The sequence below is a fragment of the Vombatus ursinus genome, unplaced genomic scaffold (assembly GCF_900497805.2).
Source record: "Vombatus ursinus unplaced genomic scaffold, bare-nosed wombat genome assembly UNPS02014798.1, whole genome shotgun sequence".
Taxonomy (NCBI): Eukaryota; Metazoa; Chordata; class Mammalia; order Diprotodontia; family Vombatidae; genus Vombatus; species Vombatus ursinus.
This window is the reverse complement of record NW_020954576.1, coordinates 19,309,984-19,322,628: the sequence shown is the minus strand read 5'-3', so window position 1 is coordinate 19,322,628 and position 12,645 is coordinate 19,309,984. Positions and strand designations below refer to the sequence as shown.

The 12,645-nt window shown below is 33.3% G+C and overlaps 1 protein-coding gene across 2 annotated transcripts in view; it reads left to right on the top strand.

Annotated features, from left to right (window-relative positions):
• LOC114049643 (RAC-gamma serine/threonine-protein kinase) overlaps positions 1-12,645 on the top strand; it is a 362,981-nt gene that overhangs the window by 300,183 nt on the left and 50,153 nt on the right. For both annotated transcript variants that reach the window (XM_027870919.1, XM_027870920.1), the window contains one exon: positions 10,302-10,516. In XM_027870919.1, coding sequence (XP_027726720.1) covers positions 10,302-10,516 — 215 coding nt within the window. The remainder of the gene's footprint in view (positions 1-10,301; positions 10,517-12,645) is intronic.

The following is a 12,645-nucleotide window of genomic DNA, read 5'->3' as shown; positions in this document are numbered from 1 at the left end:
ATTCTAATTAATTAAAGGTACAATTTGCATTGAGAAAATTTTGAGTTTCCTAAAATCAAGTACTAATATTTTGAATATGTTTAATTTCCAATAACATCATTTGTGGAGACATTGTAAATATTCCTCCCTGAAATATGAAATACACTAGAATTAGAATTTCAATTTCAGTTGATATATCAGCTAAAAATTCAGAGAACACTATTCCATGTTAAATCAGATACAATATCATGTTTTTTAGAATGCTGTTGTTTTAGGAAATGTAAGAGAAAAATAAGTTATTTGTTTCTCCAGAATTCGTTTGTCTGTGCTATACATTTGCCATATTTAGCATAACAGAATTAGTATGTCATAATTAGGGGAAAATATTTCTAAAGGAGATAATTAATCTCATTTCAGAAACAGATGATCTCCTAAGAAACCAAGATATTATTTTCTATGCAAATATACCCAAGAACAAAAACCAAGAATACAAGTTAAGAATTGACTCTAATTGTTTTAAAATGGGCTTTCTGTTCAAAATGAATTTTGAATTGCTCTTTTATTAAGACCATTTTGTTTCTTGTTTTTAAATACTTATATACTTTGTAAAATCATTTTACAGAATTGATATTATTAAAATGAGATCACCTCCTCAAGGATTAGAAATCAGGATGTATGACATATAGTGTTGATGGATTATCTTTAGAGGAAAGTGATGAATGAACACCATTACTTTGGCTCCTGTTTGAAGCTGCTGACTCTTGAAATAACTAACTTTTCATAAAATTTTAATATGGACAATGATAATGACTAAAGTGCTACTTTGACACTTTCTAATATGATAGTGGTTGCCCTGGGTTCTGGAAGGTTATGTGTGCAGCGTACTAGCTTTCAGAAGTCCTTCCATGCTGCTGAGGCAACAAGTATGTGTCCAGTGATGATTTTTATTCACAGCATTTCATGAAGATTGTTTCCCTTGTGGTTGAGATGTTGAGGAAGAATGTATTTTACCTTAAGTATTGCAAGCTCTTCTTGTTGCAAGCTACTTCTTACAGATGTCTCTTAATTACCTGAATGATACCTTGACATTGTTATGGCATAGTCAAATGCTGAAAATGCAAAATAACTAATGGATAGACAAGATCATTCAAAACCTTTGTGTTTATTTTGTCTTTAAGGTGAAATATGTGGTTCAAATTTCACATACCCAAGAATGTTTAGTTAGATTCAATTGAAAAAGAATCTTTAGAAGAATAATTTAGTTTTTACTTAGATTCTTTGCATTAAATTGCACTTACATTTGAAAGTAATTGCAGCTGGGTACAAAGATGAACATAATTAGTTTGTATTCATTAAAACTAAAGTGTTAGAATACCACTGTATCCTGTTTTGCTTGGATAACATTAATTGATGGCGGCCAGGCTCTCTTCAGTTTGGAAAGTTGACCTTTTGTTTCAAAATTATGTTTTTAAGGGATTGTAAAGACAGCCTTGGCATATATATAAATATTATACTTCATGTGCTAAAATTTTCAAATGCATTTGTGGTAGAATTTGGAAAAGCTATTGTGTTAGAATTTCTCATATTTATAAGGATTAAACTTGACCTGAAATAAAATTGACCCCACAAATATATTTTTGCAGTGAATATTGTATTTTCTCACCCAAAAAGTTATGGAATAAAGTAGAAATAACATGTAAACTCTTGCTGTTAAATTTTACTATTTGGTATGGCTCTCGTTGAATCTACACTGTTTTATGCGGTGCTAATTATTTAGAGTCTCAGCTTTGGTCTTGAGTTAGCAGTACCTGATCAATTTTCCAACTGTAAAACAGTTTGAAAATCAAATGTAGCTTACATGCAAGACCCAACAAAATTAAAAGTGTTAAGTACGTTTTGGCAGTTCACTTTTATTATGCCCAGTCCTCAAATGTACCAGCAGATAATCATCTGAATGTTAGTTATTTTTCACATGCTTATGTGATCACACAAAAAGTACATGCTAAAAAGAAGCAGATGGTGACAGATGGGGAAGGTTGAATAAGGTGGTTTTGGAAACCTAGAGAAATGCACTTCTGTAATCGTGTCAAAATAAAAATTATTTGATAGTCAAGTTAGAACTAACAGAAAGACATTACAAAAATGATTCAATTGTAAGGAAATGTATTTTAGCAAGGTTCAACTGGTATATAGAAAAATGTCTACAGTTGTATTTCATCCAAGTATAAAATATGATTTTTTTATTCAAGTAATGAAGGGCATTATTTTGATGCATTTTTGTTACTTTTCTAAACACTTCTGGAAAGTACATTTACCTTTAATTTTACCCAGCCTTTTTTGTGACCTTATATAATACCTTACTTTTGACCTACTTTTATGGAAAAACCTGAACTTATGACAGTAGATTATTTTAATAACTTTTATTTCCAGTTAGGTAGAAATATTTGTTCAAATATAGTGTAATGTTATGTGGCAAAATATAAATAGTGAAATAAAAATTTTGGAAATTAATAGTTTTTTAATACTCAAATGTAGCACTAAGAACTCAAATATTCATTATTATTGGGAAGAGGTAGAAGTGCTAGCCAAATTCAGGGTAAGTAGGGGTTATGTTGATTTTTTTTTTTTTACTAAGTAATTTGTGTTGCATGTAACAAACATGATTAATTGTTTTGTTTTTCCTCCCTTTGGAGGGTGCAATTATGTTCTATTTACAGTAAATGACACAAAGTGAGTCTGTCATTCTAAAGTGTAAATATCTTCTAATCAGCATTTTGTTTCTGAGCCTTTTTTAAGCCTTCTAAAACTGAAGCCAAAAGAAAGTACATTGACACCCTTAACCCAGAGGAAGAAATATCAGCAGATATAATTGTGCAGTAACAAGCGTAATGTTTTACACTGTCTTCCTTAAGAGTCCATAAGACAGAATGAAACTATTGTCTTAAGGTTATGGTTATGTTCTTACAGTTTCTAAGCTTTTTCTGAAAGGAAAGGTCTCTAGCACTTAGCACAATGACTGGCATAAGTAGACCCTTAATAAATGCTTGTTGACTGACATATTTGGTCATACCAAGTCAACAAGTCATCAAGCATTTATTAAGCTTCTCACATATGGCAAGCCCCATGCTATGTCCTAGGCAACACTAACATGCATGCACACATAAACCTTTCTTTCATGCATACAAAAACCTTTTTGTACACACACCCTCAAGAAAGAATCCAAATTTTTCCAAGAATCTTCATTGATAAGTACTGATTCAAGCAACATTTGTTTTCTTGAAGGCGCTTTTCAGATATTAATCTTCATGATGCTCCTGTAAGAGTCTTATCTTTTGTTCTGTGGTAGAGAGAAAGTAAGGGAAAGGATCACAGAGACCTTTTTAGTAGAGGAAATGTTTATATTTTGAATTCATATTTAAGAACATCCACATAGCCATCATGGGTGAAAATTCTTAGGTGAAATTATTTAATACTCCATTTTTCTTTGTCAAACTACTGTGTAATATTTCTGAATCCTCCTAAACCACTGCTTTGTCATTAGCTCTGGTTCAAATATGAACTAAAATTACTTCTGTCCCCAGTCCAGGAGGAGCCATGTAGAGTCTGTAGCTCTTAGGTGTTGTTTCCTTGATTGACGTGTTTGCTCCTTTGACTGTAATTCTCAGAGTTCCTGTACCCATGCTCTTGCTTGGACAGCGTTGTGATTCTGTAGTTTCCATGTGAAGAATAAGAGCTTTCTGAAATCAGAGAACTCAACGCAAAATCACCACTGCTTCTAGTCATTCTGCAGCTATCCCTTACTGATTTTCCATTAAGGATAATTTCACAAAAGCCACAGAGAATTCCCTGTTCGAGGTGTTTACAAAGACTGAACTAGTTGTGACACCACAAGCCTGTGCACAATGGAACTATAGGAAACAGAGGGGACCTGCCTTTTAAAAAAAGTCATTTCACTGTAAAGATTGCATCTGCATCCGTTTGACTATTTTCTCTTCAAATATTTTTCCTGTTTGAACTGCAGTTTGCTTTTTAAGTACAATGCCCTTGAAGTGTATGCATGTATGTATGTATATGTGTGTGTTAAAGGTGAGCTCTGCAATTTAGTACATTCTAATTCATAGCAAATGACATTTGCATTTCCAGTCTTATAAGAATTTTTATAGCAATTGAGAAGTTTACAGAAAAAAAATTACACTTAAAAGTACAAAGAAGCCATGATGTAAATGATTATCTTGAAGAAAAAAAGAATATATTCTCTGTATTGTAAAGAAGTTCAACCTCATGTTACTAAATTTTTTTTTTCAAGTTGAATTAGAAAATCCTTAATGGTCATAGTTTTTGGCAAGCAGGTACCTTTGATGATAAAAGCCCATGATGGACTTACATAGATAATAAAAAGGGTATGCTAGTCACCTGAAATACAAGGTTAATAGGCAACATTTAAAAAATGAATTAACAGTAATTTGGTGCATCTAAGTTCGCAGTTTACTTTCACAACATAGGTGTGCAGACAGTTTGTTTAGATGTTTAATTTTCCCCCCATCTGTTCTGTCAAAATTATTGATTGAGCAGTAAGCCACTCCAGGGCATGCATTACCTCCTTATAATTGCATGCCTTAGGTACAGTTGTGTGGCCCCTTGAGCAAGCTGAGAGAGATGTTACTTCAGCCACCCAATAATCCCTAATTGGAATAAGAATGATTCATTCATGATGTGAGGTGAAGATTTTTTTTAAAGTTCCTTTAGTTAAATTTATGTACTAGAAATGTCAATTCCCTGTATCCTTTTGGAACATGAGGTCTCCTGTCTCTAGGTCACAATTTAAAATATATAAAAAAAATTAATTATTCTAAGGAAAAAAAGCAAAGACTGTATAATAGCCATTTAGAGTGGAGTTTTAAAAAACAATTATTTTTATCTACCTACTTTAAGAGTAGGAAGTCTCTGCATCAGATAATTCTCTGTCACAGCATACTCTCTCTACTTTTGGCCTCTCTGAAACTTAAATCTCCATATGGCAGAGAATGAAACAACTTCTGGCTCCTGGTAAAATATTAAAAGGAGTAAAACCTTGCTTCTATTAATAAATCAGTCATCAAGCATTTATTAAATGCCTGTTAACGTACCCTGCACTGTAATATGTATTGGGGACACAGAGACAAGAGGGAAACAAGTCTTGTCCTTGAAGAGCATAACAGGGAGAGAAAACATACTTAAATAAGGATATGGCAAATATGTGCCCAATAAAAACAAGGTAAATTGGGAGGATCAGGAAAGGCTTCATGTAGAAGGTATATGTGTTAGGTAATACTCTTGTGTTTTTATGTAACTTAACTATATTATCACAGAGAGAGTGCATATTTCTTCCTTTTCTTCTTCCCCCTTTTATTTCTATCTTGGAATCTAGATAATTATAGTTGTTTGGTAAAGGTATATCAGTGGCTGTTGAGGACTTTTGTGTGAGGGGGAGTCAGTAAGCAGGATTACCATGTTTTGTAGACACTACTTATCTATAATCAGAACTGAGACAAAGCCTTAGTTCATCCTAGGTAGGTTTTGAAAGTTATATTACCCTTCATTTGAAATTTGTGCAGATGACTATTGTCCGCTAGAAGTTTTGAGCCTTCAGTGTAACATGTGCAATTTGATATAACATGAAATATTAACATAGCATTAAAGAAATAATTTTCTGGCCTTAATAATGTGTTCAGCATGACATGATTAATAGTACTTTGGCTTTGGAGTCAGGAAAAATTGGGTTCATACCCTGATTTTTCACGTACTAATTGTGTGACTATGGTCATTTAATCTCTCAGTGTATCTAAGCAACTCTTTGATCTTACAAATTGCACCCAAGTTGTGAATCTTTTGCCCTACTAGGTGTTCTCTACACCAGTGAAGTCACAGGTCTGGAAAATAAAGTATGCGTTGATAATAATCACAAAAACTAACATTTATATAGCACTTTAAAATTTGCAGTTGTGTTGCATATATTCTATCATTTGAACCTCAGCAACCCTGTGAAATAGGTACTATAGTTATTACCATTTTACAGATGAGGAAACTGAGGCAGAGAGAAGTAAAGTGATTTGCTCAGGGTCAAGTCACACAACTACTAAATATCTGAGGAATGATTTGACTCAGGTCTTCCCTTGGACTATTGTAATTTGAAATACGAGATGAAAAAGATGCCTATAAAATGGAAAATACACACAGATTTAAAACTTAATTTAAAATTTTACTTTAAAGCTTTATAACAATGACTTTTGGAGCCAGATTATTAGAATTAGAATTTTACCTGAATTTTATGTGCTATAAGGTCTTACATTGATGCCTAATCCTAGTATAGAAGTGATTAAAGGCTCTTGAATGATGTGCCAGGAAAGCACAAGATCAGGCAGAGCCTATGAAGTTGTAAAGGTTGTAAATGGGGCCCCTTGATGGGTTGTATGCCTTTATCCTTAGACCAGCCTCAGACTAACTACATTTAGAGAGGCTTATCACCAGAAGATTGGCCAATAGGTGACCATTTTTTCCTAAGACAACAGCTCATAAAGATCATATACCAAATTAAAGAGTTATGATTTGAATTGTTGAAGGAAGTACCAATGCCAATAAAATCACAAGTCCTTGAAGTTTTTAAGTAAGTTTTAGGGGGCATATTTTGACCCATAGCATTTTCATATCAATACAGTAAATTATATTTATTGGAATTGTAGTGTATGTTTAATATTTTTTACTTTTGTGTTATGTCATTTGTTACCACTGAGTTTGAACAAGTCTTCATAACAATAGTCACAGTTGAGCTTTTTTGATGAGGAAAATCAGCAGAGGCCAGAAAGAAAGGAGCCAGATACTTAGGATCGTTTACAAATTTAGTATAATTTTGAGAAAGGGGATATAATTAAAGGAAAGAAGGAAAAGCTATCTTTAAAGGATGTAGTCTGTTGAATGTGGTGTGTTGTCTCATAATAGAGTATTAAGGAGGGAGAAGAAGAGAGTAAATTCATTGGATGAGCAGTCAAAGTTTATTCCTGGACGTATTCCTGTGGATGGAAATTTTTTTTATCATTTCTTTTTTGGGATCATCCATGCTGTCATTTTTTTAGATAAGTAAGGGATATGACTGTATAAGTGTGAGATTGGACAGAAATCTTTCTTATCTTAAAGACGTGAATTGACAGTAAAGAATCCTTCATTAAAAACTAACTGCTCTATGCTCAGGTGTTTTATTTTTTTCCTTAATAATCTGTATAACTTGAGTTGGCATATAAAGTCATCAAAGAGTGCATATTTTCCTCAGAATGAAGTAATATTTTAAGTGCTTACAAATGTACCTATATATGTGATATATGTGTATGTATATACATATATATAAATAATATTACACATCACTTAAAGATTGCATGTTCAGAAGGAAACATTTCTATTTTGGGAATTGATATTCATTTTACAAAGCTGTATAAAATCTATTTTACTTTAATTTGAAACAGATTTTTCTACAATGCACTTTAATTTTTTCATTTGCTTATTTCTCTTCAAAAATAAAACCTTTTTTATGCAGTCACTTTCCCTTCTGGCTGTAAACCAGGTATTTAAACAAAAATAAAGGGTTGCCAGTTTTGCCAGCTGGGGATGAGAACCCGGCTGGTGATATGCGGGTTCGGGAGGCAGTTAATCCAGCTTTTATGCTTTTTATGGTTTTATGAAAAAAGAGGTTAAAAACCACATTTGGCTCTTTTTTTGGGACCGCTGTGTTGTTGCTGTTGTGGGAATGCAGTAAAAGATTTGCTAAGACCTAACATTTTTTTATTGTTAATAGGTAAAATCCTGTATAAATTAGGTATATATCCCTCATGCAGTATGCCCTTCTTATTGGCCATGAGTTATGTCCATATGTAGTAACCAAAAATCTGGGCCATTTAAAAGTTATACCTGGACAACTTATTCCAACTTAAGCATACAAAAAAAAACTCTTACTCCTTTAAATTACTTTTTTTTTCCAACTTTATACCCATAAGTTTTATTTCATGAAAGTGAAAATAAATTCTTAGCATTTAAAATGTTTTTTTTCCTCCAAAAGTAAAAAGTTTCATATGGAGTATGACACCTCTCATATAATTTCTTGCTTAGATTATAAACTACCAAAGGCTTTACTGGCAGAAAGGAGGCATTACATTCCTCTCTTATTAAGGTAATGATCAATATTTCCCCTAATTCTCTTTTTTCCTCATCCACCAAAACAAAACAAAAAAAATTGCTTTCAGAATTTCTTAGATTCTACCTAATTGAAATCTTGACTTTTTCTTTTAGAAAGAATATGTTTTTAGGCAATAAAGTTTTTGTTATGTGTGTATAAAAAAATGAATCTAGTAATTAGCATAGTAGCATAGTAAAATTCACATTTTATGGATTCATTTTAAATTTTTACCTTTGTCCTTAAAAATCCTCAAATATTGGATGGCCCTTTGGCCTCTAGATTTTTGGTATCAATAGATAATTACTTTGTAATTTCAGACTTATTTAATACTTTGAGTAACACTGTAGCTCAGAGGTGGGGAACCTGCAGCCTGGGGGCCATGTGTGGCCGTCTAGGTCCTTGGGTGCAGTCTTTTGACTGAGTTCAGATTTTACAGAACAAATCCTTTTATTAAGGGGATTTGTTCTGTGAAGTTTGGATTCAGTCAAAGCGCAGTACTTGAGGACCTACAGGGTCACATGTGGCCTCAAGGTCGAAGCTTCCCCACCCCTACTCTAAACCCTACTCTTTTTTCCCAACCCCCGAGGCACCAGAAACTGGAAAGAACATTGGATTTTAAGGCAAAGGACTTGGGTTTGAATTCTGACTCTGTTACATATTATATAAGTGAATTTGGGCAAGTTATACCACCCCTTTGGGCTTAGGTTTTCCTCATCTGTGAAATGAAGAGATTGAAATAGCTAATTTCTAAGTTGCCTCGGAGCTCTAGGTTTATTTAGTGTGTAACTATTTTAATATGTTAGCTAAGACTCCTAAAATGATTAAAAAGAATAAAATAAAAACACCATAAAAATTTAAAAAGTAAAATTTCTGTGGAGTTGGACAACATAAAAATTTGAACCATGAGCAGAGTATATTAGTCTATCCTATAGATAACTGCTGACTATCTTCTTTGAAATCAGCTCAGAATTTCTTTTAAGAAATGTTTGTTCCATCTTAGATCTGGGGATTTTTTTCCTTTCTTTTTCATGCAATCATTCTTTGCTATTTTTTCTTCACAATGCTTGTTGGTATGAGAACTTTCTCCTTCTGGTTTAATATCTCTGGAAAGTTTCTCTCCGAAAGAGGCAATATTTATATGCAATAATAAGACCATATCTGAAAGGAAAGATATAACACTGGCTGTTCCATCTTTTCCTTCTATATCAGACATTTACTGAAAAGGATTTCTGAATTGTATAGAACATCTGGGTATCTGTTTTGTCTGGTTGCCCATGTCCATATCATGTAAAACACTGAGATCCAAAAGGATGTGTTGCATTAAATTAATATATTTTTTCCTGACTTATTTAAAGTCATAAAATTTCTTTTTAAACCTTTTTTCATATATAGTGAGACAATTTAAATACCATTTGTCATATAATAAGAATGAAGTTCAGTGGATATTGTATGCATTTAACGTATCTTTGTCTTAATATAATGGAGCTCTGGGCATTAACATTTTCTTATAAGCCAAAAGATGAATTGTCTGATTTCTATTATTTTCAAAGATTTTCCTTAAAACTTTAGCTATTTAGGAACTCAGAAAGTTTTAAAAATACATACAAAGGCTGTGAGTATGTCTGTGTTCTTTCTTATGTTTGTTTTCTAGGCCCTGTAAATGAAATCAGTTTATTCCAATTTTCTTCATCTTTTAGCAGGCAGAAAGTTTTTGGATTTCAGTAGGGAATGATTCAGTAGGGAAGGCCTATTAGAAATAATTAATCTGTATGCCCTCTCACTAACCTGTGATTTGATATTTAGCAGAAAGGGGACCAGAAAATAAAACTAGGTAGATCCATGTTTCATATAGATTCATTGGTGTTCTTATGTTTGATTTACTTGGCATAGTGTATTGTTTTTCTCTGCCTTTTTTGTATGGGTGTCCATTAATAGTTTCTGGATGCAAAAACATATCTTGTAAAAGTCAAATATTTGGTATAATAAAGAGCTATGTGTGATAGAATCTCAGAACTGCTTACCTAATCATGGAAATGGTAAAATATTTTAGAGTAAAAAATGTATGTTTCACCCAAAGTACTTAAAATGTAATGTTTAATTCTTTTCTTCATTTCTCTTTTAGGTATTAGAAGATAATGACTATGGCCGTGCAGTAGACTGGTGGGGTTTGGGGGTTGTCATGTATGAAATGATGTGTGGAAGATTACCATTCTACAACCAGGATCATGAGAAACTTTTTGAGCTAATACTAATGGAGGACATTAAATTTCCTCGAACTCTTTCTTCTGATGCAAAATCCTTACTTTCAGGACTCTTAATAAAAGATCCAAATAAACGGTAAGGCTCAAATAATGCTGATTGAAAATAAATATGTTCTTAAAAAGCCTTTCCACTGGGTTACCTTTTGAAAAAGCTGCCACATAGTACTTTTTTCTTTTAACATCTCAATCTAGAATTTTTTTTTAACCAAAGCCTTAGATTTCCTGAGTCTTCCCCATGCCAGCGACATTAAATAGAGCATACTGAGCATCAGTATTCAGAAGAGCTGTGACACCTATTTTGCTGTCCATGACAGCAAAACTTGATGTTTCTTAATTGTCCCCATTATTTGATTTCTTTTATGCCAGACTAGAGTATAGATTTCCTATATTCTTTCCACTTCTGTGCTTCCTTTTTTTTGGAAGTGTCATCATCTGTAAGAAGATAATCCATCAGTAACTTTCTAGTTCAGATGATCTATAGAAGAGGTAACTGGAACATTTGATAAACATATTAATGTATATTTATGCATAATTATATCTGTATTTCATGTATTCAGCCTACTATAGCCAGGCACTGTGCTACACACATTGGAGCTAAAAGATAAGCAAGATAGCCCCTCCCTCAAGAAGCCTACATTATATTGGAAGGAGGAGGGAGAACAGATATATACATGTGTGTGCATACACATATATACCTATGTTTACACACACACATGCACACATCAATTCACACATATACATATACACACAGTACTAGCAACTAGACCAAGGGTTCTTAACTTTTTTAATGGTATTGGACTCCTTTGACAGTCTAACAAAAGCCAGTAGATCCCTTCTCAGAATCGTATTTTTTAATGTAAAAATAAAAATATATATAATTATAAAGGAAGCTAATATATATATTGAAATATTAGAAAAATATTTTTTGGAAAACAAATTCTTGGAAACCAGGTTAAGACCCTCTGAAACCAGAGGGCACATAGATCTCTTGCAGTAGGTGGCTCTTGAATTGACTCTTGATGGAGTCTAGGGATTCTGCAAGACAAAGTGAGGCAATAATGTAGTCCAGACAGGATGGTCAGTCTGTGCAAAAGTAGGAGATGAAATGTGTACAGAGAAAAATAGACCATTTTAACTGACTGGTGTGTGAAGGAGAATAATGTGAGACAAAATCCTGAAAGGGCAAGTTGGAATCTAATTGTGAAAGACTTAAAAAAAAAAAAACCCTACCAGAGGAGTTAGTATTTTGTATTCCTAGAGGAAGAGGAGCCACTGCAGCTTCTTGAGCTGGTGGTTATTGGGGTCACCATGCTTTCAGAGTTTCAGTTTGGTTGCTGTGTGGAAGATGGAGCAAAGAGGAGAGGGAAAGTGCAGTGGTGGTGAGGGATGGAAGTCGAAGAGCAGCTGTAAGGGGGGGGATGTTGGGGAGATGGAATGTGCAAAACTGTGCAGCTGGTTGGCTATGGAAGATAAGGGAGGGCGAGCAGTTAAAGATGATTCCTGGGTTACATCCCTGGGTTATTAGAAGAATAGTGTGTGATGTGTGTAGAATTACATAAGTTAGGAAGGGATAAGTGAGATTTTGTGGAAAATAATAAAAATAGCTAGCATTTACATAGTACATTAAAGGTTGCAAACCACTCTAGAGATATCTCATTTGGTCTTTACAACCCTTGAAAGTAGGCACTATTATTACCCCCCATTTTACAGCTAAGGAAACTGATGTAAAGGTTAAGTGTCTTGCTCAGGGTCACACATCTAATAAGTCTCTCAGGATTTGAACGGAGGTCTTCATGACTCTTTATCCACTATACCACATGTCTGCTTGTGAAGAGTTTTTGGGGGGCATATTATTTGTTCCCTTTATACTACTGAAATTATACTTTTATTTTTCTGACTTTCTGGCAAATTCTTTTATTTTCATCAGGTTTATAGAGCATCAGCATACTTTTAACATTTCTTTAAGATAAGAACTCATATTTTATGACAATATGGAGATTATATTCATTATGGTCTTTTATTCTAAACTGACTTTATCTTCAAGTTCCACCTTGATCAGAACATGTTTCACAGATTTTATTCCTTTGAATAACAATGAAAAATATTTCAGACATACCACAGATGTTAGAAAACATCTAAAAAGGGCTACATTTTTATTTCACATAAATATCAGAAAATGTACCCATGATTTTGACTCGATTTCCT